A 24,079-nucleotide genomic window follows, 5' to 3' on the forward strand; every position below is an offset into this window, starting at 1 on the left:
TTATAAGTTTTTATAATTAAAATTAGTAAAGTTATGAATTTTTAAAAATATTATAAATTAGGTAGTTAGGTTAAAAAGCAGGTGGCCGGTTTCTAGGGGTAGCCGGTTTCCCCGTATCCAACGTTATATCAAAAAACCTCGGTAGCCGTGCACGACTGATGAGAGGTCGCTTGCAAGTACGGAGTAGCCCAGTGATGAATAGGTCACTGATGATATAAAAAGGTCGATAATAAAATTAAACACCCCTAATCGTAGAGTGGTGGTTTAAGTAACGAGCCGTGTCGATGCAATATTTAATACTATGTACGAGTAGCTGTCAGACGCGCAGGCGCGTACAGTGCATATCAAGTTAGGCCATGCGTTTTGATACAGGGGCAATTGACGCGAATCCCACAGGAAGTCTCATCAACTTCCCCGTGTAGACCGTCTCCCGCTAGAATTCAACGCGCTTGACCGGGGAGCTTCGCATCAAGTGGGGCGCGGGATGCAAGGCGTGCCCGCGACGACTGTATCCCAGGCCTTGCGCCGCTGTGCTGGGAACAGATCCTCTCTTTGACAGGCCGTGGTGCTATGACGCTACGCCTGAATCGCGTTGGCTGAAGTCGAAGACAGTGCTGGGACGAAATGGCCAGGGCCTTCTCCGTAAAGCACACAGAAGTTAGAACGAGGCGGACATACATACATACATACATACATACATACATACATACAGGTCCCGAGGTAGGCCTAGTAGGAACTGTACATGTAGGGTCGACCGACCAGATGAAGCATAGGACCAGAGGCTGCTGATGAGTTTTTGGTGGTGATGGAGCTCCCTCAGCTTCCCCGCCTTCTCCCTCTTGGTCTGGATGATTTCATGATGTTGCGATCACGTTTCCAAGATCTGACTGTTTTTGGCTGCTTGGCCGATGCGCGGCGGCTGAGAATTGGCCTTCCCATCTTTAGATTGGCTTGTTGCTGTGTCATCCTTGGTGGACAACGATAATGCGTGTCTCGTGCCTCGTTTTTCGTCCCTCACAGTATCCGTACCATATCATCGATTGCGATGCGCTCCTTGATTAGACAGTTCTGTCCCTGCTCCTATTGGCTTCCATTCTCCGGCCTTGCTCCCCTGCCTCCTGTATGTCTTTGACAAGCCCCCCGGTTCCCCTTATACCGTGGATAATGTGCTAGTGGGCCAGTGACCTTGTACAGCCATTCTTCGATTACGGAGCAAGTGGATAGCCGTTCCCTGTCGGTTCAGCAAGGTATCTCGACACCGACATTGACTCCGACTTTTGGTATCCGTCACCGACTCTATTACCGTCAAATATACGATATATCGTTCTTGACCGACGGTTCAGTAAACGGAATCGTGCCTCTGAATCTGCGTTAGGGCATGAGAGAGCAAAAATACTTCTCCGTTGTGGATGTCTCCATTAAACGTCCGCTATCGTTTCCATGTGGATGTGTCCACTCAGGCTGACATAATGAATCGTTGGCGAGAGGAGAGAAGGTTTGGCGAAGCCAAGGCTTGTACCTCTGCAGGAACCCAGGGAAAAGAGTGCACCAAGTGACGAGTTTATGCAAGTATATTTGCACGTCTGTCAAAGTTACAGTGTGCCTTGACGATCTCGTGCTCTCTCCTCTAAGTATTGAGGGGTCTACTCCGTCCTTGATTAGCTTTGATTGCTCCGTGCCGATTATCGTAACTTTGCGTGCTGGCCATGGTGTAAATAGTGCCTGGTCCAACAATCCAGTCTGGTCTGTCTCTCTGTATTATTGTCTGTGCTGCTTTTTAATTGACGGATGGCGTTGGCTGCTAGGTTCTCCTGACAGAATTTTCATTGTCGGTGCTCGCTCGCCTCGTCCAACCTGAGTTGCTTGCTTCTTGTTCATCCACAAGCGGCTTAGGGGCAAAACGAATGGCTGAACTGCCCCTCGTCTCCCCTCCACCGAATTGGGCCCCGCTATTGTATCAGTGGAGCTTGGTTCGGTAAGGTCAGGTTTGTGCTCACCTGGTCTTGGTCTCTGGTCATGCTCGGTACGAGGTGCTCAGAGGCGGATGCCTGAACTCACAGGGGTGTGATGGAAGCTAACGAGTCTAGCATTACTGGCCGAACGCTGGAAGCTGCTGCTGCATAGTGCTGTATTGGTTCCTTCAGTCGCTAAGAGCAAGGCAAGGTACCTGGGCAGTTAGCACGCCCACGCCCACGATTGCCCGCCAAGGAAGGTCGACAAGACACTCCATGCACCTCTCTCTGTGCGCTGTACTGTCGGCCTTAGTCTGTCCATGCTTTTGTGCTGTGCTGTGCTAGGTATGCTGTGCTGTGCTTCGCTGGCACGAGTGCTCAATTTAGAGCCCAGTCACTCTCATCACTCACTCGCTCAACTAGCCCAGTCCAGCCTCAGCCAGTAACTTCTCAGCCACCACTCTCCCTCGCTCGCTCCTACCATCTCTCCCTCCTGTCGTCTCTTCTGTTCTCATTCCCTCTTCTTGGTTTTCCATGGATCTTCCCCTCCTTCCCTCCCCACCCAGAAAATAAGTGCCCCCCCAACTCCCGGGTCACTCTCCCCTCCGGATTTCTCCCCCCCTCCCTCCCGTCCGCCCCTCTAAGTCTTCTACGTCTGCTCCCCTCGCTTTTATTCCCTTCTTCTTCCAATTCCCCTCCATCACCAGCTCGACTCATCAGCAACCAACTCGCAACACTTCGCCCGTCTCATCACGACCGGTTCATATTTTTCAAGAGGCCATCCAGAGCCTTCATTCCTCAACCAATACCAATAAACTCAGCTTTTCCATGACCATCGATCAATCATATCCAATGACCATCATTACGTTCAAGATCACCGCTTTCACCCTTTAAACCCCACGGGAGCGCGCGCGCAAGCGAAGAGCTAGCAGTCGAGAGCGAGAGCGAGAGTCACAATATCCTACGAATCAGACGATATTCAACCATCGTGCTGTCGGGCCCAGCCTAATTGTCCGATTTCCGATCGCAAACTTGCCGTCGTCCTTGGTCGCCTCCCGAATTTAGGAATCGCGACTTGACCACGTCAACATGCCCGGTGCAAACGTAGCAGTCCTCCCGCCCCCTGCGGCCTCGACAGCGTCTTCGCGAAAGGCCTCGCTGGCACCCGAACGTAAATACAAGTGCCAGTTCTGCAACAGGGCTTTTAGCAGGAGCGAACACCGAAGTCGCCATGAACGATCACGTACGTGCACCACCAGTCAGCCCTCATGCCAAACCTTTCACATCGCGACCCCTCTTCTCCTGGCCATAGGCTAACTCATTCGCAGATACCAAAGAGCGTCCTTTCAAGTGCATGAAGTGTAGGAGTACTTTTGTCCGCCGTGACCTTCTTCTTAGACATGACCGTACCGTCCACGCCAAGGATGGCGGCGTGCCCCTTCACAGCGATGGCAAGCGCCGGGCCGGTCCCAAGACTCGCGCTGTCGGTGCCCCTTCAAAATCTTCTATCGCTATTGATACTTCGACCCTGGAACAAATGGAATCTGGTGCTGATGGCATCTTTGACGTTGAGACGGCTGCCATGCTTGTAGCCGATCTGCATCACAAGGCCACCGCCGCTATGCGCGAAGACCACTCATACGAGGACAGTCCATCGATGGCTTATTCACCCCACAATGCTTCTGCTATGGAGTCTACTGTGACCTACCCTTCAGGCGCCATCGCACTACCTCAGGTTCAGTGGGATGGTTTTATGTCTCAATCAGTCGCCGAGCCCAAAGCCCATTCGATAACGTCCAGTGCATCCGGGTCATTCGAGTCTCAACCTTCTTTCACCAGCGGCACTACCCTGCAAGCTAATTCGAATAAACTCCCCCCTATCAGTGGACAGAACTGCAACGGCCTGGTACCGGCCCTACAGTCTATGATCAACTCGTTGCCCAACTCTGCAGCTGTGCCGCCCTCTCCATGGTCGTCAGATTCATCCAAGCCTGGATACAAGGCCCCTGAAGTGATGGGGGATGATGAGCGCAACGCTATCCTTGACAACATTCGCAGTGCCGACAGCGAGCACGCCATCCCTGAGGGTTTCCGCCTGCCAGGCCTAGGTTCATTGAATCGGTACCTTTCAACATACTTCGGTCTATTCCATCACCATTTGCCTTTCTTGCATCCTGCCTCATTCCATCCCACCAAGGTCTCACCCCAGCTTTTGTTGGCAGTTCTCAGCATTGGCGCTCTCTATGCTTTCGACCAAGAACAGGCATACATGCTCCACATTGGCTCCAAGGTTCTGGTTAACCAGTTCCTACAGAGTAAGGAGAATTTTAGCTCCCGAAAGTGTCCCCTGTGGACCATGCAGAGCAACCTCCTTAACATGATCTTTGCTAGCTGGAGTGGTGACCCCAAGGGCCTGGAGTGGACCTGCTCAATCAAGAGTCTGCTCGCCAACATGGTCGCGGGTAACAGATACGAGCTGAAGCTTCGCCAAGAAGCTCGGTCAGGTGCAAAGCCCACTCGTGCCGACTGGGTAGAAGATGAGGGCTGCCGCCGTACATATTACGCTGTCTACATCTTCTTTGGTCTTTTGACACTTACCTACAACCACACGCCGGCCATCAGTTTCAGCGAGTTTGAAGATTTACAGCTCCCTTCCACCGAAACGCTATGGAACTTGCAGGCACCAGACGAGACGGCATGGCAAGAGCATCTGGCAGCTTCCACTACCGTGACCTTTATGGAGGCTCACGACAACCTTTTCCAGGGTGAGACGCTTCGATACAGCACATTCGGCACCCGCGTCATGATCAACGCTTTGTTTCTTGAGGTCTGGTATCACAAGCGCAGTCCTGAAGCACTGCAAGACGTGGTAACAGAGTACAAGTTGCGGCTGGCGCTAGAAACATGGGAGAAGTCCGTCGATATGTGTGAGGCCGAGGCCTTTCCTGTGCCGATCAGTGCTCCCCACAAAGGCCATCCTTTAATTTTCAACGCGAAAGCCATGTACCGTAATGCTCGTGCCCGTCTGGAAGTTGACCTCAAGGCGGTCCAGGAAGCGCTTCGCTACCATGAGTCCTATGAGGTTGCTGCTGCGATGACGCATGCCAGGGATCGCGTGAAGCGCTCGAGTGAGATGATCAAGGTTATTGAGGAATGCTATAACTGCCTGGAAACTGTTGTTTCTCAAGGAGTTAGATGGATTGCCCGTGTATCGCCTACCAATTGGAGCGTAGAGCATGCGCTCTGCGGAATGGATCTCATGATCATTCTATCGCTGTGGTTGTATCGCCTGGAACATGACGAGGAGCCTGCGACTCAGGAAGAGATGGCCATGTACAACAAGGTCCGACAGCTTCTTGTGAAAGAAATTGATGAGAACTACATGTCTCAGCTGAGCGCTGTTGTCGCACGACTCTGGGGCTCGATACTCGATGAAGTCGTTGTTTGGGGGTATGTGTCAACGGTGCAAACCATCTCTCAGAATTACATTGCTAACACAGCACACAGCATGACACGACTTATGGGCGACGCCTTCAAATTGCATTCTCAGGCCCTTGTCGGCTATGTCGATGATCCTGAAGCATCCTCAAATGTCTCGACTCCCTCGATGATCTCGCAGGGGGCAGACGAGGATAGCGTGTACTAAAACTAATTGGCCATGACTGAAATGACTTTTTCCTATGTTCGCCCTCGGGCCGGTTCGGGCTTTCCTTTTCTCCTAGGCATATACCTCTCTGCTTGATTATGTTTGGTTTTTGGTTGTGGGTTAATTCGATCCTCTCTGACTTGATCGGCTCCGGCGCGCAGGGCTCGGGAGGGAGTTGGACTCGTCCCGTCTCCTATGAATTTGTTTTTTGCAGTCTCCTTATGGTTTTCATTTCACTATCTCCTTGGCGATACCCGAGACAGGGCGGGTAATCGCAATGTCCAGTCTACTGCAGTTTTATCATTGCAAGTCTGTTGTTGTTATTGTTGGACACGTCGTGCTTTGTCGTTTTTGTTTACGTTTGTCTCTTTCCTTGTTGCATGGTTACAAAGGGTCAAACGGCATTAATTGGGGTCAAGGAAGGGGATCGGGAAACGGTTTTCGCATTGGGCTTGTGCCCCGGACAGAGGGAACTGGATCATTTGCGTAGTGACAGCGCAGGCTAATGACTGCGATGGCAGGACAGTTGGCAGGTCCAAGATGGCTGGTGTCGCCTTCTACTTCCCCTGTTCCATATGCTATGGCACCTTTATTGTTTTCATCTTATAATATTTGTGCGTGTTTCTTTCTGCCGTTTTACAGGCAGTTTTCGACGTTCGGTTCCGTCTTGGTCTACTTCTTCTCATGGTATGGCATTGCTCTGCTTCGCCTCTTGTTCGATTCTTCTCCTATTTATTCTTCACTTATTTTTTGTCGAATTGTTCAGTTTGGTTTTCAGATACCTTGTTCGATATACAGATTGTTTCTTTTGCGGCCACATGACGGCAATAGCATGATCTGGCATGTCCTGAGAACCCCTTTTTGGGCTCACGACGCAGCGTCGCATACCGTCAAGAGGAGGCTGGCCCATACTCGTGTATAGATGAATAGTGTTTGCTTTGGATAATCAGCACCTGTCAAAACATCATTTCTTGTCCTTTACTAAGCTCGTGACATGTTGAAAGTAATCAGCTCTCGATACCAAAAGGAATTGTACAGGGAGTCGTTGGTGGACCAAAGGCGGCATCATCACCAACAACAAAAAAATGGCCTCTCGAAAGGTTAGTACCTTAGTACTTAGTGTAAGTCATTAGGTCAGTACTTACAACAACAAAACACCATATTTACGACGAGGTGCTCTTTCTCCCACACATGCATGAATGCATACCTACCTTAGGTACCTACCCTACCATGCCCGTCAATGGAAGTTTCGCTCGGGCCTTTGGAGAACGTCCTTCCATGAACCATCTAAGCTCTACCCAAAGCAGGCACCTTCGATGAATTGTTTGAGGTTATTCGGCCAAGTTACTACCCTTATGTGAACCTTGACCTGCGATCTCAACTTGTGACTTACAACTTACATGGTGTCAATGTTGAAATACGCTCGTCACCGCCGAGAGAGTCAATTCTGTTAAGAAGGCCCAGTCACTTATATTTCCATCATGATCCCCCCTCTTACACATCTTCTGGCGACTGCTCGTCTGCTTTCTGGAGCGTGCGAATGCGGCTACTCGATCACAAACCCTCAAGGCGATAGCGATAGCCCAATGGTGTTTTCTGATCGGCTGGAGACCAAGTTCAGCCAGCTGCACAACATATCTGAAGGGCACGACTGGGTAGCTCAAAATTTTACAGTATCGGCAGCAGACGGTAGGGGTAACTTCGGCAAAGCATTCCTGCCCAACAATGTCAACCCTCATGAAACAAAGTCTGTGGATGATTCTGGGCTTGAGCTACGTGTAAGAAGTGCAGTCAACAAAGACGATGCCATCCCGTCGAGCGAAGTCGATACAGCGAGACTTGACCTTCACTGGGGATCATTCCGAGCAGGAATGAAACTGACGGACGTCAAGGGTACCTGTGCCGCTTTCTTCTGGGCAAGTAATCAGATGTCAAGAGCGATGAGTGAAACTGACCAATGAACAGTATTTTAACGATACTCAGGAGATCGATATCGAGTTCCTTTCTCAAGAGTTTGATCACGATAATGGTATATACCCTATCAATCTGGTTGTTCAGTCCAAGAAATCCTTGGAGGCTGGCTATGATGCCAGCAAAACTGGCAGTTTCAAGCGAGTCAAGCTAGATTTCGACCCGACAGACGCCTTTCACGAGTACCGCTTTGACTACCTTCCAGGACAGGTCCTATTCTACGCTGACGGCAAACTGCTCGCCCACATGAAAGGAGCCGACATGCCTTCTTCTGGGGGCCATTTGATTCTTCAGCATTGGAGTAACGGCAATCCGTTATGGTCAGGCGGGCCTCCAAAAGAGGATGCCACAGTCACAGTCAGTTATGTCAAAGCTTACTTCAACTCATCAAACAGTGAGCGCCAGTCGCAACTGGCGAGACGGTGTCACGAATCGTCAGAGGAAACTTCGGTGTGTGTGATAAATGATTCGGATAATGATGCAATCGATAGTGCAGGTGCTAGCACAACGAGAGTCGCGCCAGGAACCTCTGTCTGTGTCTTGATTGTTGGCCTAGTAATGCCCTTTTTGCAGTTAGTGGGATGAATGTGTACTTGATTATCTGCTACGAGTTTGAGGGCTTCCATGGAGCCGTGGTTGGAATCGATGTTTAGTTATGGTTTATGGCGCAAACAAGAGAATTTGAAGTATTCGAACAAGAAGAAGAAGAAGAACACGAAGAAAACGTACAATTATATTCGATAAAGGGAAAATTCCTTCTATGTGCACTATCGAGATGTTGGTTGTTCAGAAACCTGGAATCAAGGAGTACTGACGTAGTCAAATCAGAGCTGCTTCAAATCTCTTCTCCCTTGGTTACCATGAGGTAAGTACTAGAGCATCCAATTCCATTGCCTCTACTTTACCTTGGCCAAGGAACCAACAAAACTGGGCCTAAATCAAGGCAGAGGCCGCCTTGTGAGGTGAGGGGTTATAGATGCATTTTATAAGTAATAGATCTTTCCTTCAACAAAATTGACCGGCCTGTTATCACATCCACGATATCCTTCACTACTGTATCTCACCTCATCCATCATATTATCTATCCTAGTAGTGACCAAAACTTTGCAAATATGCCTACAGAACCTTTCCTAGATATTATCCTCACCAATCATACAGACTCCAAGTCGCTCTTTGCACACGTCACAGGTCGAGATGAACAGGGCGTTTTGATTCTTCTCGCTGATGGTGAGACGGTTCATCGGCCAAAGTCGCCGTCTGAGATATTACAGCCTGTCGGTGCAGACATCGCCATTCCCGTTGGAGGACCAGGAGCTCAAAAGAAAGTGCGGATACCGCATATCTTTGGAGGACGAATCTGGTTCTGCAAAGGCAAGCCAATCACATTTCTTATCAACCCAGGGCCAGCTGTGGTTGAACCGTCTGTAACGAATCCAACTGATGCCAACTTTGACGCTGATTGGGGATTCTGCGAGTTCACCTACAACAACGATCAGCTGTACGTTAACGTGTCATATGTTGACTTCGTAAGCATTCCGATCGGTCTGGAGCTTGAGAACGAGGCAGGCCAAGTCACGCGTGTTCCGGGCATGCCCAAGGATGGGCTTGATCAGGTCTCGGAGGCTTTGAAGCGTCAGGGCGAGAAGGACGGCGCGGGCTGGGAGAAGCTTGTGGTCAAGTCCAAGTCTGGCTCCAACCTCCGAGTATTAAGCCCAAACGCTGGTGCAGAGTTACATCCAGGCTTGCTGGAGAATTACTTTGTGCCAGAGATTGACGCGGCGTGGAAGCGCTACGAGAAGGAGGACATCGAAATCAACACTCAGGCAGAATGGGGCGATGTTAGGGGCCGCGTCCACGATGGCAAACTAGTGTTCAAAGATGTTGGAAAGGACAAAATTAGCTTCCACTTTGAGAAGCCAGCTACGCGAGACATTGTGTCTTGCAGCACGGGACCGTTTGCAGGAGGCCCGGACGTGACGGCGGCGCAGCTCAACGTCGGAGCACGGCTTGTGGCGGCGCTGAACCGGACGACGTTATCGGGCAACTCCCGACAGCCGGAGGGGGAGAGGGTTGAAGAATATTACTGCAAAGGAAAGGGAACGACAAATCACTACTCTAGAATCTGTCATGAGGTCACGCGAGAGGGGAAGGGGTATGCGTTCCCGTACGATGATGTTGGTGCATCAGGGGGAGTTGATCAGAGCGGATTCTTGAATGATGGGAGACCAAAGGTCTTGACTGTTCATGTTGGGGGACAGTAAAAAAAAAAGGCAGACTGTGAAAATGGAATTGATGATGAACAGCTGTCAGGTCTCGCCAAGTTTGTTCTGTCTAGAAAATGAACGGGCTCAGTCGAACGAACCTCTAAATTAACGTGGCACCCTCAGCAGGCTTTATCATGTATGTAAGACATGCGGTTGTGGCTGTTAATAGCATCTGCCACAGCCGCAATCAAGGAATGAAAGGGTTGCCTTAGTACTTAGTACTAATGATCTTAAATTGTGACGTTGAGGCCCTCAAGTTTTATTTCAAGGTACAGGGTGATCATTGAGTCGTGCTCCTAGTATTGCTCTGTCTAGGAGAGTATGCGAGCCGGGTCATGGGCTTATTGCCGATTACCAGAAATGAATCATCCATAGCATTTTCCTCTTATGCAGATATGCCAGTAATGAATCTCAAACTAGGGGGCAAGACATCCATTACCTATTAGTGATATGTCGAGACTGAACTGCACACCGAGACAACCTAGAAGAGGAGGAGCACAGCCAGGCCCGCGCCAGCCCGCCCAATCTGCAGCTAACAAGTTGCATCACGTCCGATCCAATCCAATCCAAAGGAAGGAAGGAAGAGATCCAATCATTCCGCATACAACCCTTATTCCTCTTTCCGTGGTTGCATAAGGTATGCGCATGGATCCCTACCTACCTTACTTTATGGCTCGACCTACCTTCCGTACCAAAGATACTTTTCCCTCTCACAACTACCTAAATTAATCTTTGGCCATAGATCCTTGTTTTTTTCAATTACGTTCCTTTGGTCCCGCCTCAAGATAATCATTCTGCTCTTCTCTCGTTTCTGATATCGACTCCAACTTTAATGACTTACGATTCACGATTTACGATACCTCAGACCAGGCCATATCGCTGATACCTACGTACTTCGGGGACAATCCATCATATCACACAAACACACACTCCGCACTTCCCGGGTTCCTAGCCGCCTCTGTCGATCCCCGCCAACAGTTACCGTCGCCCCTTGGAACCTATCTTAAGCCAAGAGCTTCTTAGACGACCTACACACGGTCTTTTTGACCTTGCTGTCATAGCTTTCTCACTAATAGGAGCCCATCATGTCATGACTGCCAAAACGCCATCCTTCTTAACTTCACAATCTCTTATCTTGACTTGACAAGTCTGAGATTCTAATCACGACGCCGTGCGTCTTGCTTCTTTTATACAAGCCATCATGGTATATTGCGGGAAGCCCTCTGGTGGCTGCTCCACCTGCCGCCGTCGCAAGATTCGTGTGAGTTGGCCCATCACCACAATCCATATGAGTTCCGTCAAATACCTATGGCCTTCTGGCTGTTGTTATTTCAGCTTATTTCTTAGTGCTCTTACTGACACATGAGTATTTGAATCAAGTGTGACCAAAAGGAGCCGGCATGCACGCAATGCGAGAAGAAGAATCAACCATGCCCTGGCTATCGCAATCTCGTCGATCTGATGTTTCGAGATGAAAGCTCCCATGTTATCAAGAAAGCGGTCAAGACACGGGCTCGATCTAATCAATCACAAAAGAGCCCTGTTAGCCAGGAGCTCGCCTCGGCGTCAATATCTCCCCCAGCATCCGTTGTGACTATCAAGTCACCACCGACGTTCGCTATTGACCCTCGGTCCAGTGCAGCCCCTGCCCCTGCCACCAAGACAGAGAAATCGAACAAGGTCAAGGCTAGGCGTGCTCGGAAATCTAGCACTCGCTGCCGCGCGCCTGTCCTCTCCGCTTTGATCAACGACTGGAGCCGGTCTCCATCGGAAACCTCTCATGAAAGCCCGAGTGATGCCAGCGATGTCACTGGTCTAAGGGGACCAACTGAAGGCCGCGATCACTTGGATGACGCTCTTTCACCCGAACTACAAGACAAGGGCACTGCTTTTTTCTTCTCTCGCTACGTTGCAGCCGACAGAGGCTCTTATCAAAACTATGCTTTCATTTACGATGTATGGAAACCTCCGGACTCGGCACAGGCTCAAGTTGATCCAGTCACTGTCAGTATGACAGCTGTCGGACTTGCAGGATGCTCACAGGTTTTCCGATCCCCAGATCTTATGACACGGGCACAAGAGAGCTATGCTATCGCCCTCGGATTGACGCACCGTGCGCTTCGCGACCCAATCGAAGTTGTAAAAGACACAACCATGCTTGCCGTCTTGATACTCGGCACTTTCGAGTTTGTTTCGGGATACAGTTCCCATACGATGCGTGCCTGGCAAGACCACGTCAACGGAGCTGCTGCTCTGGCAAACATCAGAGGTGCTGCCCAGTTTCGAAGCAAAGCTGGTGCTCGCATGTTTCTCATGCTCTGCCATACAGTTCTTATAAGCTGCATACAGAGCGGCCTACCTATGCCACAAACACTAATAGACCTCCGACACGAGATTCCTCCCTCTGAAGAACTCGGAGGACCCGACTTTCATGTGGCATACCCCATATACAAAGCACTGCAGGTGCGCTACGATATCAACACTAGAAAACTAGCCGATCTTGATGATGTTGTCGCCGCCATATCAAATGTTGAGGAGGAATTCTCATCGATACTGTCCGGACTGCCAGAATCTTGGAAGTACCATCGCGTACAGCTGACGCAACCGGACCCTCGAGTATCAGGACAAATATGCCACGTTTATGCTGGGCTCCTTCAATCCACCACTTGGAATATGGTGCGCGGAATAAGGATGATGCTGCTGGAAACGCTCGTCGAGCAGCTTTGCGCTGCTGCGGGATCAGCTGACCGCATTGTACTATCAGACAATCATTTCCAGTTACTTGCCAAATCCCTCAAAGTCTTGGATATGCTAGGACAATCAATTGCAGCCAGCGTTCCCCAGCATCTCGGAGTTGTCAGTATCCGGGACATCAGCAACAATAAGGACCAAGGGCATACGGTTTCGATTGCAGCCAAGAAACAAGCATACCGTGTTATATCGTCGCCATTTGCGCAAGACTCACGTGTCAGCCCGACAGAGGATACATCCAGCAGCGGTGGTAGTCCGGTACTATTTGATCCAACGCAGTCGACGCCTCATACGGACGATGCCACTCGTTTCATGAGCCTTGCGTCGGCAAATAATACCATCATCTGGCCGTTGTACATGCTCGGTATGTCATCGGCATGTTCCCCAGAAACAAAACAATATGCCATCGAGGGCCTGCAAGCTATCCACAGAGAAGCTGGTCTGGAGCAAGCGCGCGTGGTTGCGGGACTATTGCAGGAGAAGGATAACCCCCTAACTCTCAGCCCATCACTTCTCAGCAAGCTTCCCACGGTTGACGCAAACGCTCTACCGTCAACAGTCTAATCCATCTGCACGCCGAGTCTGACTTGACTGTGCGATATTTCGATTCGCTTCTCATTATTTTTCACCATTCGATCGGGCATCAGATTGAGACATGGCGACATGTTGTGTGTCATCATGGTTGTAATACCAACGGGCTTTTCTCAATTCTTAGCATACTTTCTGTTGGATGAGACGAGATGTAGAGTGCACATACCCAGTACCTTTTGGATGGATTACCGACGCATTGCAGTCTAGCATGGACAAAATGTTTCCCATTGCTTAATTTACCAACTGTCGAAGTTTCCAAAGCCACCCCCCTTAATCTTCTTGCGTGTTGGTTCCTCCCACGTGTCAACGTCCTCAATATCAGCCTCGTTGATAGTCGCTGTGCTCTGCTGAGTTGCGGTCTTTAGGTATTTGCCAACGCTCTCTCCGGCTCCTGTGCTCTCAACAGTGCCGTCATTGCGTATCCGTTTGCCGGTCCATGTTGTCTTGTCATCGTCTGTACCACCTTGTAACCGAATCTTCTCCTGTTCCTTGGTCTGACGCTCGTTTTCCTGTTTCTGTTTCTGAAACTCGGCGAAAGGATCGTGAAAGATAACGATGTCTTTGATAACAATCTTGTTGAGGGGTCGGTTAGACCCATCTGTAGGTACATCCTCCATCTTGGAAAGAACATTGAGATTCTCGACAACCTTTCCAAAGACTGTGTGCTTGCGGTCAAGGTGTGGCGTGGGCTTATACGCAATAAAGAACTGACTTGAGTTCGTATTCTTGCCCTTGTTGGCCATGGAGACTAGCGACAAGAGATTAGCGAGGACTACAGCATGCTTATGAAGGGTCACTAACTCGTTCCTCGGGCATTGTGTGACATTGGGCCATCGAACTCATCATCGAAATACTTTCCCCATATACTCTGCCCACCTCGGCCCGTGCCTGATGGATCACCGCCCTGAATCATAAAGCTTGGGATGTTTCGATGAAAGGCTACACCCTTATAGTAACCAGTCTGTGCTAACCTGATGAAATTCCACACAGCCTTGGGTGCAAACTCAGGATACAGCTCGATTATTATGTCGCCCAGATTTGTTTCTATTCTGGCATACCCGGTTGTCTTGACTCGCTTGGGCTTTAGCATATACTCCTCATCCGTCAGCAGAGCTCTCTCGCCGCTCGTCTCAGGTGTCAGCCCGGTGCTGGTGAAACTAGCTGCGGCTTTACCCGTGGTGTACGCTGCCGAGTTAGCAGCTAGCTTCTTGTCCTTGATCATAGAGTGGCGGACAACATTGTTGGCAGCAGCAGGCTTGGTGAGGGCAGTCGAGCTACGATTGATATCACCGCCCTGCTCACGAGCCTTGCGCGCCTTCTCCACCGCAGCTTTCGCACGCGAAACCTTGTCGCCCATGCTTCCTAATGCACTGGAGTTGATATTGCCGGCATTGCGCTCGTCCTCCTGTTCCTTGGTCAATTGCGCCGGCTCGCCGTCCTTCAGATACTTGAACTGGTCCAGGTTGCGGCTGGCCGCATTCTGGGGATCTTGGAGTGTAATTATGTCGGCGCGAGTAAACTCTTCATCATCGACGAGGTCGCGCCAGGATTTGGCTTTGATATTCATACGCTCGACCGTATCCCAAGCGAAGACATTGGCGTAGGTTCCATGACGAATGGCAACAATATGTGTGTTGTCGGTGAAGACTTTGTAGGTGACCGGATCGATCAAGTCGCCCTTTCCGTCGCTCAACCCCGCGCCAAGAGAGTCTGATTCTGAATTCCGAGCAAAATTAAGACGGATCAGATCTTTCTTCTGTAGAGGCTCGCCAGTGACGGGGTTCTGGTTGGGGTGCTTGTCAAGCCAGGCGCCGATGACCTCAACGTCGAATGTCGTTCCATCGGGGGTGCAGACAGGGTTCTTGAAGGGTTGGAGACTGGCTGCACAAAAGTTGAAGGGAAGACGGCGAAATGATGCGCTGGCGATTTGATTGCGAGAAGACGCGCCTGCGCCAACACTTGGGGAGAAGGCGTCGGCTGAGGACCACTCTGAGTGTGTAATCTGGAGTCATTGAGTCATTGAGTCAGATGGAACATGAGTTTTGTTATAGGAGTAGACCTACATAGAGCTTGTCTGTTCCTTTACCCATTGTTGCGTTGGTTCGACGTAAACCTTGGGGGGGGGGAGAAGCTATGATGATGAAGATGGAATTTCACAGTCGCATTGATGGGCCAGTAGTCTAATAGGTACGTTAGACTGATGATGCGCCGCCACGCTAGGCTGTAGGCACCTTAGCAGCTAACATGGTGCCTGAGACGACCTGGGGCTTATCGCTATCGTGGACCTTTGAGCCAATGGGAAAACAGGGGCCCTTGGCTTCTCCTGCCGCTGGTGCTGACCTGGCATCACCGCCGGTGACCAATTACGTATACACGTTGGGTACTCCCTTGAATCTGTAACTCGTAACTAACTTATTAACTCGAGGCATCTTCTTTCAAACCTCGATCTAGCTAATTGAATTTTGACTCATCAATTACCGTATCATCCAACAACTCTACGAAATATCGACGATCCTCGACTCGATAAGGACGGCGCTGGAAAGGACTCTCGAAAGGCTCGATATGCTCCATAAATTGAGAAGCTCCCGCGCCACCACTTAAACGTTGCTCAAGCTCCCTTTGGTCTCGCACGTTCGTTCTCCCGTCTTGAATTTCGGCCTTTCTGATTCCAACGTCGCCTCCACGTATCATAACTTAACACGCCGAAGCTCCCGCCGCGACCACCGACATAACAATCATGAGGTTCCTAACGGGACTGCTCGTGTTGGGCATGTCCCTTTGGACAACCCAAGCTTATGAGATTGGACTGGTACGGACGGCCTCATCCTGCATCCTACATCCTGCGATGCGATGCGTTCGGATCGCAATTATGCTAACGTCTCTGTCACCTAGAGCGAGAAGGAAGGCTATCAAGAATACTGTACCGGTAGGCCATGCCTCCAACATGCAATGCGACTTTTGGATCTAACATGTTCCAGGCATGTACAGCAAGACCTCATGGGGTGGACCCGTTGACCCATTCATCCTCGTCAAGTTCCTCAACACCAGCAACTCCGATGTAAAGGATCCGATTGCGAGTCTGGTGATATTTGAGTGGAAGGACCGAAACCTCGTTGGAATCCCCGATCCGAATACTCCTGGCAACGTAAGTGCTCGCGATTCCACATGCATGCTACGCACCCACTCTTCTGACACATGATAGCGACTTGGCGTCTGCGGTGACGATTTCGTCAAGCAAGGTTACTGTAACAAGACCGACATTGGCAAATTCATCCTGCATCCCGACGTCGACAAGAAGTCTTCGAGCGTGGTCCTCACAAAGGCTGTCCACCTCAACGATGCGGCTCCAATCAATTATGCTATCAAGAAGACTGGATACTATTGCGTTCTTACAGATGTGGTAAACACAAAGAAGTACGACCTAGTAGTCGAATATCGCAATGCTTATGGCGAGCTGGAAGCAACACAGATCCCCAAGTTGCCCTTCTATGGTGGCATGAGTATCTTGTATGCTCTCCTTGCTGCCTATTGGGGTTTCTTGTACTATCAGCACAGGCATGATATCTGTAAGCAGCAACCTCGTATACGCTTCAACCAACTGCATGCTGACTTTACTCAGTGGCTGTGCAAAACTACATCACAGCCATTCTCGTTTTCCTAGTGGTGGAAATGCTCATAACATGGGGTTTCTATGGTTTGTCTCTCTGGCCCCTGGTTTAGTCTACCCCCGTTCTAACTCAAGTATAGAATACCAGAACCGTCATGGCTCCAATGTTGGCTCAAAGGTTTTCCTTACCATTGTCGGGATTCTTAACGCTGGCCGGAATTCATTCTCGTTCTTCTTGCTGCTCATTGTCTGTATGGGCTATGGTGTCGTGAAGCACACCCTCGGCAGGACCATGATTAGGGTGCGATGGCTTGCAGCGGCTCACTTCCTGTTTGGACTGGTCTACTCACTGACTTTCCTCTCCATCACCCCTGAGACAGCTGGTAAGATCTCTATAATGAACAGTTTTATTGACCGTATCTGACAGAATACAGGCCCATTTGTGCTTCTTATCGTCCTACCCCTGGCGGGCACATTGACTGCCTTCTATGTCTGGACACTCAACTCGCTTAACTGGACACTCAAAGATCTCCGCGAGCGAAAGCAGCACGCAAAGGAAGCCATGTACCGAAAGCTCTGGTGGGCCATCCTCATCAGTGTCATGGTCATCTTTGGTTTCTTCTTCTTCAACAGCTTCACCTTTGCCTCGGCCAGCGATCCTGACTTTGTTCCTTTCCACTGGAAGACACGGTGGTTCATCCTCGATGGCTGGCTGAACGTTGTCTACTTTGCTGACGTCGCATGGATCGCATATCTTTGGCGTCCTACTTCCAACAACCGCCGCTTTGCCATGAGTGATGAGATTGCTCAAGATGACGATGGCAACTTTGACCTTGGCGATATCGGTGTTCCAGGAGAAGACTCGGATGACGAGGACGTTGAAGTGGGCAAGACTCGCAATGACTCAAGCAACGCCAATGGCCTCTCCTTTTCAAGTGCGTCGCAGAGCAGTGCTCAACCACCCAGAAACAATACTCGTCCCGCTCCTCGTGAGTCACTAGAGAATGAGACCATTTTTGCTATAGGCGAGGATGGCGACAAATTTTCAGACGACGGAAGTGACGAAGAGGACGCAAAGCTTGTGAAAACGAAGTAAGAGGAGGATGGCAATTGACTTACGCTGAATCTGCATGCGATCAAAGTTTGGTGCATCCTTTTTGTGTAATTATAGGGTTGTCGGAGGGATCGAATCTTACTGATGAATGAACTGAACTGAGTTTTCGATTAAGCAACGTTTCCTTGCGTGGGTAGGTAGTGAGTGATGCGTGTAGTATATGGGCTTGGGTTTGGTTTTGGATAGATCAGAGTTATCGTATAAGGATACAATGGTTTGATCAGTTTACATAGTGTTACAATATCGTTTCAGACTTTCTTCTCCCAGAGCATCGTGATGCGTGCAGTACAGCGGCCGGGCAATGTCTGTTATCAACCCAAGACATCACCCCCAAACCCGACTGGTCGTCTTCGACCGTCATTCTCAGGCAGGATAGCCAATGCCTTATACAGTTTCCCCATGCCATCAGGGCCCTTATCAACAAGGCGCTTCCAGGCTCCGTCGATCTTATCAGCAGTCTCCTTGTCGACGCCCGGCACTTTAGTCAATTGTTCAGCACGCTCTCGGATGCCCATCAACTCAAGAAAGTCGCCCTGGTTGACGGGTCCATGGACTTCGACGCCTTCACTCGCGGACATGGCCACTTCAGCGATGGCAGTGAAATCGACATCTGCACTCAAGTCGACCAGACCAGGCGCAGAAAAGGGACTCACTCGCTTGTGGTGCCGGATACCGCGAAGGGAGTTGATAGGGACGGTATCTGACGTTCCGTAATCAAGAATAAGGGCAGCACCGCTGGGCCTGGTCTTGGGATACTGTTCAGAACCGCCGATACGAGTTGCAAAGTCTGTAGCGAAAATGGAGGCATCTGGGCACACTTCGATGACGGAATTGGGCATATTCTTGAGTTTGCGGTACCTTGTTGAGGTCTCAGGGAGGAAACGAGAGTGGCGAGTAGGCGTGGATGAAAGTGTAAGCTGGAACTCAGGAGGCGGCTCATCTTGCTGTGATTTCGGGGTCCCAAGTTGAGCGTGAGTGACGCCCGGCGGTGTTGGCGAGACCATCATTTCTCGCCATTCCATAGCGGGTTTGGTGTTCTCGGGCGGTGGTCGAGCAGGCGAGGTCGATGAAGATGCCTTTGGTTGGGGAGGAGGAGCTGAAGCGGATTGGAAGCTGTGAATAGGGAGAGCATCAAAGAACTCATGAGCGATTATGAAGGGCATTTTGTCAGCTTCTGCGTACTGCCGTTAGCCAGCCAGACCCCTGACATTATGTGAGCTCTGCGTACCAATTGGAATAGACGTGATAGTGTCGGTCCAGACAATCTGCTTGCCGTTGTACTTGCTGGGGCTATGAAAACCAGACTTTGACTCTGATGATGGCGCATCCGGGCCACAAAGGAGTTGCTTCTGGGCGTTTCTCAGTTCGCGGCTGGCTTCGACCATGTATACAGCATCGATGCTGTTAGCCATGGCAGGAAATCGTTGGATGGTCTACAATTCAAGTTAAGCTGGTGAATCTTTCAAGCTCAACCAATGAATGTCACATACTCGAAGCATATCATCCATCAGAGTACCTCGACCGGGCCCAACCTCGATGAGTTGGACGCCCTCTTTAGGACGACCTTGGCTGATCCATTCAGCGATGAACCAGATACCGATAAGTTCACCAAAGATTTGCGAAATCTCTGGCGACGTAACAAAATCTCCCTTTGTGCCAAACTGATCCCGACCTTGACCAATGGCCCCAGTGTAGTAGCCTCCAACATCTCCGGTCAAGCACATGCGCATGTAACTGGCCAACGGAACAGGTCCAGTTGTCTATGAAGAATGGTCAGCATAAGCATGAACTTGTAGAGGGGTTTCACTCACTGATATAGCAGCAAAGAGCTGTTTGGCTAATGGCGTTGACCACTGCCTCTCACTCTCCTTCCGGTCCTCGCTCTTGAAAATCTCATCAATATCTGTGGCATTTTGACATCGGTGAACAGTGGATGAGATGCTCCGGCCAACGCAAGGATTGAACAAGTTTGGCCGTGGTATACACCGGCCACTGTTCAGTTTGAGTCTCGCAAAAGGCTTTGAGCCTAGTGACCTAAACATTCTAAGCCTGTCTCCCGTGGGCGAGAGATTAAATTAGCTACAGAATAAATCAGCTGGCGATGCTCTCACTTCCATGTACATGTAAGCTGTGGTAGTACAACAAGTGACGATGCTTTTCTGGACCAGAGTCGAAGCTACGTATTTACTGATAAGATAAGAAACTTGCCCATTCATCCATCCATCTATCCATCCATAACTTGGACGTTTCTCCCAGCAACACCAATTCGTTTCACACATCAGTCAGGCACTATTAGACAGCGTCAATTTCGTGGCTTTGGGAGTTTTGTGTTTCCATTCCTGTTTGTAAATTACCTAGACTACTTGGTTACAGAAGCTACGCGCTGTCTCTCACGGCCGCTATGTCCAGCAAATCTCGGTGGGCCGACACCGAAGAAGACGCCCGCATCGACGCCAGGCTCAAGGAAGAAAAGCGACGTAAGAAGGCAGAAAAGGCTCGAAAAGTTGAAGAAGAGAAGAAAGCGCAAGAGGCCGCACAGCAAAAGGCACTCCACCTTGACGATGACCGGCCCTCGAAGCGACGCAGGATCACCCCCGAGCCAGGCGCAAACCAACAAGACAAGGCACCTCCAGCGAAGCTATTGCGGTTTCCGGCGGGCACCTGGGGGAAGTGCAGAAGCGTTGAGAATTACGAGAAGCTAAACGATATCGAGGAGGGGACTTATGGCTGGGTTGCGCGGGCGACAAACAAAGCTACGGGAAAGGTTGTCGCGCTCAAGAGATTGAAGCTGGAACCTCAAGATCGAAACGGTCTCCCCGTCACAGGCCTGCGCGAAATACAAATATTGAAGGATTGCCAACACCGGAATATTGTCACCATGGAAGAAGTGGTTGTAGGTGACGACGTATCACGGCCAGACAAGTAAGCAAGCACACGACTCTTTGCTACCTAGTGTTGAAGGCTACAGCTAACAGCCAGCCCCAGCTCTTTATTCCTCGTCCTCGAATTCGTCGAACATGACCTAAAATCCATTCTTGATGATATGCCAGAGCCGTTTCTCTCTTCCGAAGTAAAGCGCCTCCTATTGCAGCTTACATCAGGCATCGCATATCTTCATGACAATTGGATTCTACATCGCGACCTCAAAACCTCTAACCTCCTCCTTAACAACCGTGGCCAGTTGAAAATTGCCGACTTTGGCATGGCCCGCTATGTTGGCGATCCTCCCCCGAAACTCACACAACTCGTCGTCACCCTTTGGTACCGGGCTCCGGAGCTACTGCTTGGCGCAAAGACATACGATGCGGCGGTAGACATGTGGAGCGTGGGCTGTATCTTTGGGGAGCTGATAACCCGGGAGCCTCTTCTTCAGGGCAAGAATGAGGTCGATCAAGTTTCGCGCACCTTCGAGCTCTGTGGTGTTCCCACAGAAGAGACATGGCCTGGGTTTCGTCGTCTCCCCAATGCGCGCTCACTGCGACTTCCAAAGACACATGTTGCTACCGGGTCTGTCATTCGCGCCCGCTTTCCCGGTCTCACGACCGCAGGCGCCAGTTTGCTGGGTGATCTCCTATCACTTGACCCCGGAAGAAGACCATCGGCGAGTGAGATGCTTCAGCACGAGTACTTCCGACAGGACCCAAAGCCCAAACCAGAGAGCATGTTCCCAACGTTCCCTAGTAAGGCAAACCAGGAACGGCGAATGCGTGCAGAGCCTCATGCGCCTGTGCGCGGTGGACAGGCTGCGTCGCTGGGCGATGCTGACTTCAGTGGCATTTTTCAGGGGCGGGATAAAGAAGAAAGGGGGGCAGGGTTTCAGTTGCGCATGGTTTAAGTTTATGTGCACCGAAGGTTTGCGTGAATTCCAACGTTGTTCCTGGGAGGCGAAAGAAGCCATCAACGTTTACCACGATATGTGGAAACAGACTCGAAGGACATATGTAGTTGATCCTCTATGCGGGCTAAGCTTATCATGGGGCTGCACACGTATAAGAACCTTAGTAGACGACCAGAGATACAAGATTCAAGAGGGGGATATGATTATCTGAAGACAAACTCGCCGCAATCGGTAGCCAAGGACCGGTACGATTAATATATATATAATAGATAAGGTCATTAAATGATTTCAACTCATTTCGCCAACCTGATTCATCATAAGCATCCAAACTGGGGATCTCCCCGTCCTTGCAATGTGACTTCACCACAACGACATCCGTCTGTCAACGCCCTCACCAAGCTATGAAATATCCTGATTAAACTGAAACAATAATCAATAAACAAATTTTCTCCTTCTGATGCTTGCCTGTCCATAACACCCCCAATGATAACTCCAAATATCAGTTGCGCAAGAAAGGGGGAAAAAAGATAAAAGCAGAAATGGCGTTGGATGCTTTGGCTAGTTGTTGCAGATATCACAGTTCCACTGGGGATAGGGTGTGTAGGCTGCAGGTGTATACATGCCAAACTGGAAGGTCTTCTCAACTTGCAGGTAGCCAGGAGAGGGCAGGTCGGTGATGGCCGAATCAGAATCCTTGATGACGAGAGTGTACATGCCGACCACGAGAGGAGCATCGGGGTCGTTGGCCTGCTTGCTGGTGTCCCAGACGAAGGTGGGGTTGGTCGCAAAAGTCATGTTGGCAGTGAGAGTGTATGTCTCGCCTGCCGAAGACTGGCTGACGAGGACGTCGATAGCGGTTGGTGTGCCCTCAAGTGAGGTGTAGTTCCAGCCGAAGGTGGCGTAGTCACCAATCTTGAAGAGAGGTGTGGGAACGTACATGGTATCGGGAAGTGTCATGCTCACACCACCGGGCTGAACATCGGCAGAGAAGGTTGTGCGCTTGGGTGCAGATGTTCCAGTTTTGGTGCCAGACTTCTCCTTGCCTGTCTCGGTAGCGGTCTTGGTGTTGTCTGCAGTTCCGGTCTCAGTCCCTGTATCGACTTTGGCGGTGTTCAAGTTGGTCTGTTTGGCGCTGTTCTTTCGGGTGCTTGATGCCTCTCCATCGGTGGTTTTGTCTTGACGAGCCTTGATAACGCCGGTCTCCTGTGGCACTAAGAAGAGTCAGTAAAATGGATTGTTTATGGGTGGGGTGAGATGAGTCAGCGTACTGGCTTCATGTGCAACGCGTCGGACAACTACTGAATCGGCATGAGGAAACCAGTTAGGCCATGCTGCCGCTAGAGGGGCAACAGAGGAGAGGCAGACAGCCAGCTGAAGGAGGTTCGAGGTGGGACGCATGATGAGATCTTCGGTGGGTTTGAGAAAGAAAGGGGGGGCCGAGCGAGATAAAGTCAGGGTGGCCACAGTGGTTGTGGTCAGTGATGAACCGATGAGTGAGTCCCGAGTGTCGATGATGATGACGATGTTATCGATATTGATTGATTATATTCCAAGAGATGGGTAGATCGTTTGTGCGTGATACTACTAAGTGTCGATATTAGAAGATGCCAAGCGTGTCCAAATCGACGAGCGAATGAAGGGTGAAGCGTGTAGCGAAGGTAGAGAGAGAAGTAGCAAAAGACGAGAAACAACAGAGGTCGATGAAACGATGGCTACGACGATGTGCTGCTAGTCTCAAAACGCTGGAATTGATCGATCTCAAAGATAACGAACGAGAGTAAGAAGCGAGAGGTGGACAAGAAATCAACAGAGCAAAAAAAAGAGGGATCAGAACAGGGGAAAGCGTTGGCGTTATGTTGGGTTGGGTTGGCCCAGCAGGAGGAGCAAGGGGTTGGTCTTTTCCATGGCACATGCTAACCTCACTACCTTAGTAGTAGGAGGCACGTACCTTAGTACCCCTAGTATGTACTGGGTAAAGGGCAAAAGTAGGGGCCATTTCTAGCAGCTTCGGTAGTCTATATATTATAACCTTACTATGCAAGCCTCTATAAATTAGTAGGCCTATAGTGCCTTTAGAGGTATCTTAACCTAAACCTTAAAAATTATAGCTTATACCTTAGCTAATTAGAATATTAGATTTTACGCTAAGACTTTCTAACCTTTTATATAATAAATTTAATTATCCCTATATAGGCTACTTTTATATATATATAATACTATAGTAATTAAGAAATACACTATAAATACTATAAATACCTTAAATACCTTAGTAACTATATTATTACTATTTATTATATAATAATTAAATTTATATTTAAGTAATATATAATATAGGCTTTAGTTAA

The 24,079-nt window shown here is 49.9% G+C and overlaps 9 protein-coding genes across 9 annotated transcripts; 6 read left to right on the forward strand and 3 right to left on the reverse strand.

Moving 5' to 3' along the window:
- Positions 1-3,041: 3,041 nt before the first annotated feature.
- FSUBG_13685 (uncharacterized protein) lies at positions 3,042-5,598 on the forward strand (the record flags this gene model as incomplete). Its single annotated transcript, XM_036678602.1, has 3 exons — positions 3,042-3,195; positions 3,281-5,402; positions 5,460-5,598. 3 exons carry the CDS (start codon positions 3,042-3,044, stop codon positions 5,596-5,598), a joined length of 2,415 nt encoding a protein of 804 aa, XP_036530842.1.
- A 1,481-nt stretch (positions 5,599-7,079) lies between these two features.
- On the forward strand, positions 7,080-8,113 carry FSUBG_13686 (xyloglucan endo-transglycosylase; the record flags this gene model as incomplete). The annotated part of the gene is made up of 3 exons (XM_036678603.1): positions 7,080-7,376; positions 7,564-8,019; positions 8,066-8,113. 3 exons carry the CDS (start codon positions 7,080-7,082, stop codon positions 8,111-8,113), a joined length of 801 nt encoding a protein of 266 aa, XP_036530843.1.
- Positions 8,114-8,681: 568 nt separating this feature from the next.
- FSUBG_13687 (beta-1 3-glucanase) lies at positions 8,682-9,830 on the forward strand (the record flags this gene model as incomplete). Its single annotated transcript, XM_036678604.1, has 1 exon — positions 8,682-9,830. One exon carries the CDS (start codon positions 8,682-8,684, stop codon positions 9,828-9,830), a length of 1,149 nt encoding a protein of 382 aa, XP_036530844.1.
- A 1,204-nt stretch (positions 9,831-11,034) lies between these two features.
- FSUBG_13688 (negative acting factor) lies at positions 11,035-13,148 on the forward strand (the record flags this gene model as incomplete). The annotated part of the gene is made up of 2 exons (XM_036678605.1): positions 11,035-11,094; positions 11,214-13,148. The coding sequence occupies 2 exons, from the start codon at positions 11,035-11,037 to the stop codon at positions 13,146-13,148; spliced, it is 1,995 nt and encodes a 664-aa protein (XP_036530845.1).
- Positions 13,149-13,411: 263 nt separating this feature from the next.
- Positions 13,412-15,265, reverse strand: FSUBG_13689 (peptidyl-prolyl cis-trans isomerase-like 2; the record flags this gene model as incomplete). Its single annotated transcript, XM_036678606.1, has 3 exons — positions 13,412-13,923; positions 13,977-15,177; positions 15,239-15,265. The coding sequence occupies 3 exons, from the start codon at positions 15,263-15,265 to the stop codon at positions 13,412-13,414; spliced, it is 1,740 nt and encodes a 579-aa protein (XP_036530846.1).
- Positions 15,266-15,912: 647 nt separating this feature from the next.
- FSUBG_13690 (PTM1-member of the major facilitator superfamily) lies at positions 15,913-17,878 on the forward strand (the record flags this gene model as incomplete). The annotated part of the gene is made up of 7 exons (XM_036678608.1): positions 15,913-15,984; positions 16,068-16,101; positions 16,154-16,320; positions 16,378-16,741; positions 16,795-16,869; positions 16,923-17,165; positions 17,217-17,878. The coding sequence occupies 7 exons, from the start codon at positions 15,913-15,915 to the stop codon at positions 17,876-17,878; spliced, it is 1,617 nt and encodes a 538-aa protein (XP_036530847.1).
- A 329-nt stretch (positions 17,879-18,207) lies between these two features.
- Positions 18,208-19,938, reverse strand: FSUBG_13691 (DUF185 domain protein; the record flags this gene model as incomplete). The annotated part of the gene is made up of 4 exons (XM_036678609.1): positions 18,208-19,070; positions 19,125-19,329; positions 19,387-19,656; positions 19,708-19,938. The coding sequence occupies 4 exons, from the start codon at positions 19,936-19,938 to the stop codon at positions 18,208-18,210; spliced, it is 1,569 nt and encodes a 522-aa protein (XP_036530848.1).
- Positions 19,939-20,297: 359 nt separating this feature from the next.
- On the forward strand, positions 20,298-21,731 carry FSUBG_13692 (CMGC CDK kinase; the record flags this gene model as incomplete). Its single annotated transcript, XM_036678610.1, has 2 exons — positions 20,298-20,818; positions 20,858-21,731. 2 exons carry the CDS (start codon positions 20,298-20,300, stop codon positions 21,729-21,731), a joined length of 1,395 nt encoding a protein of 464 aa, XP_036530849.1.
- Positions 21,732-22,292: 561 nt separating this feature from the next.
- Positions 22,293-23,132, reverse strand: FSUBG_13693 (uncharacterized protein; the record flags this gene model as incomplete). Its single annotated transcript, XM_036678611.1, has 2 exons — positions 22,293-22,945; positions 23,003-23,132. The coding sequence occupies 2 exons, from the start codon at positions 23,130-23,132 to the stop codon at positions 22,293-22,295; spliced, it is 783 nt and encodes a 260-aa protein (XP_036530850.1).
- Positions 23,133-24,079: the final 947 nt, after the last annotated feature.

This window comes from Fusarium subglutinans (assembly GCF_013396075.1).
Source record: "Fusarium subglutinans strain NRRL 66333 chromosome Unknown NRRL66333_c0000379, whole genome shotgun sequence".
In the NCBI taxonomy this organism is placed as follows: domain Eukaryota; kingdom Fungi; phylum Ascomycota; class Sordariomycetes; order Hypocreales; family Nectriaceae; genus Fusarium; species Fusarium subglutinans.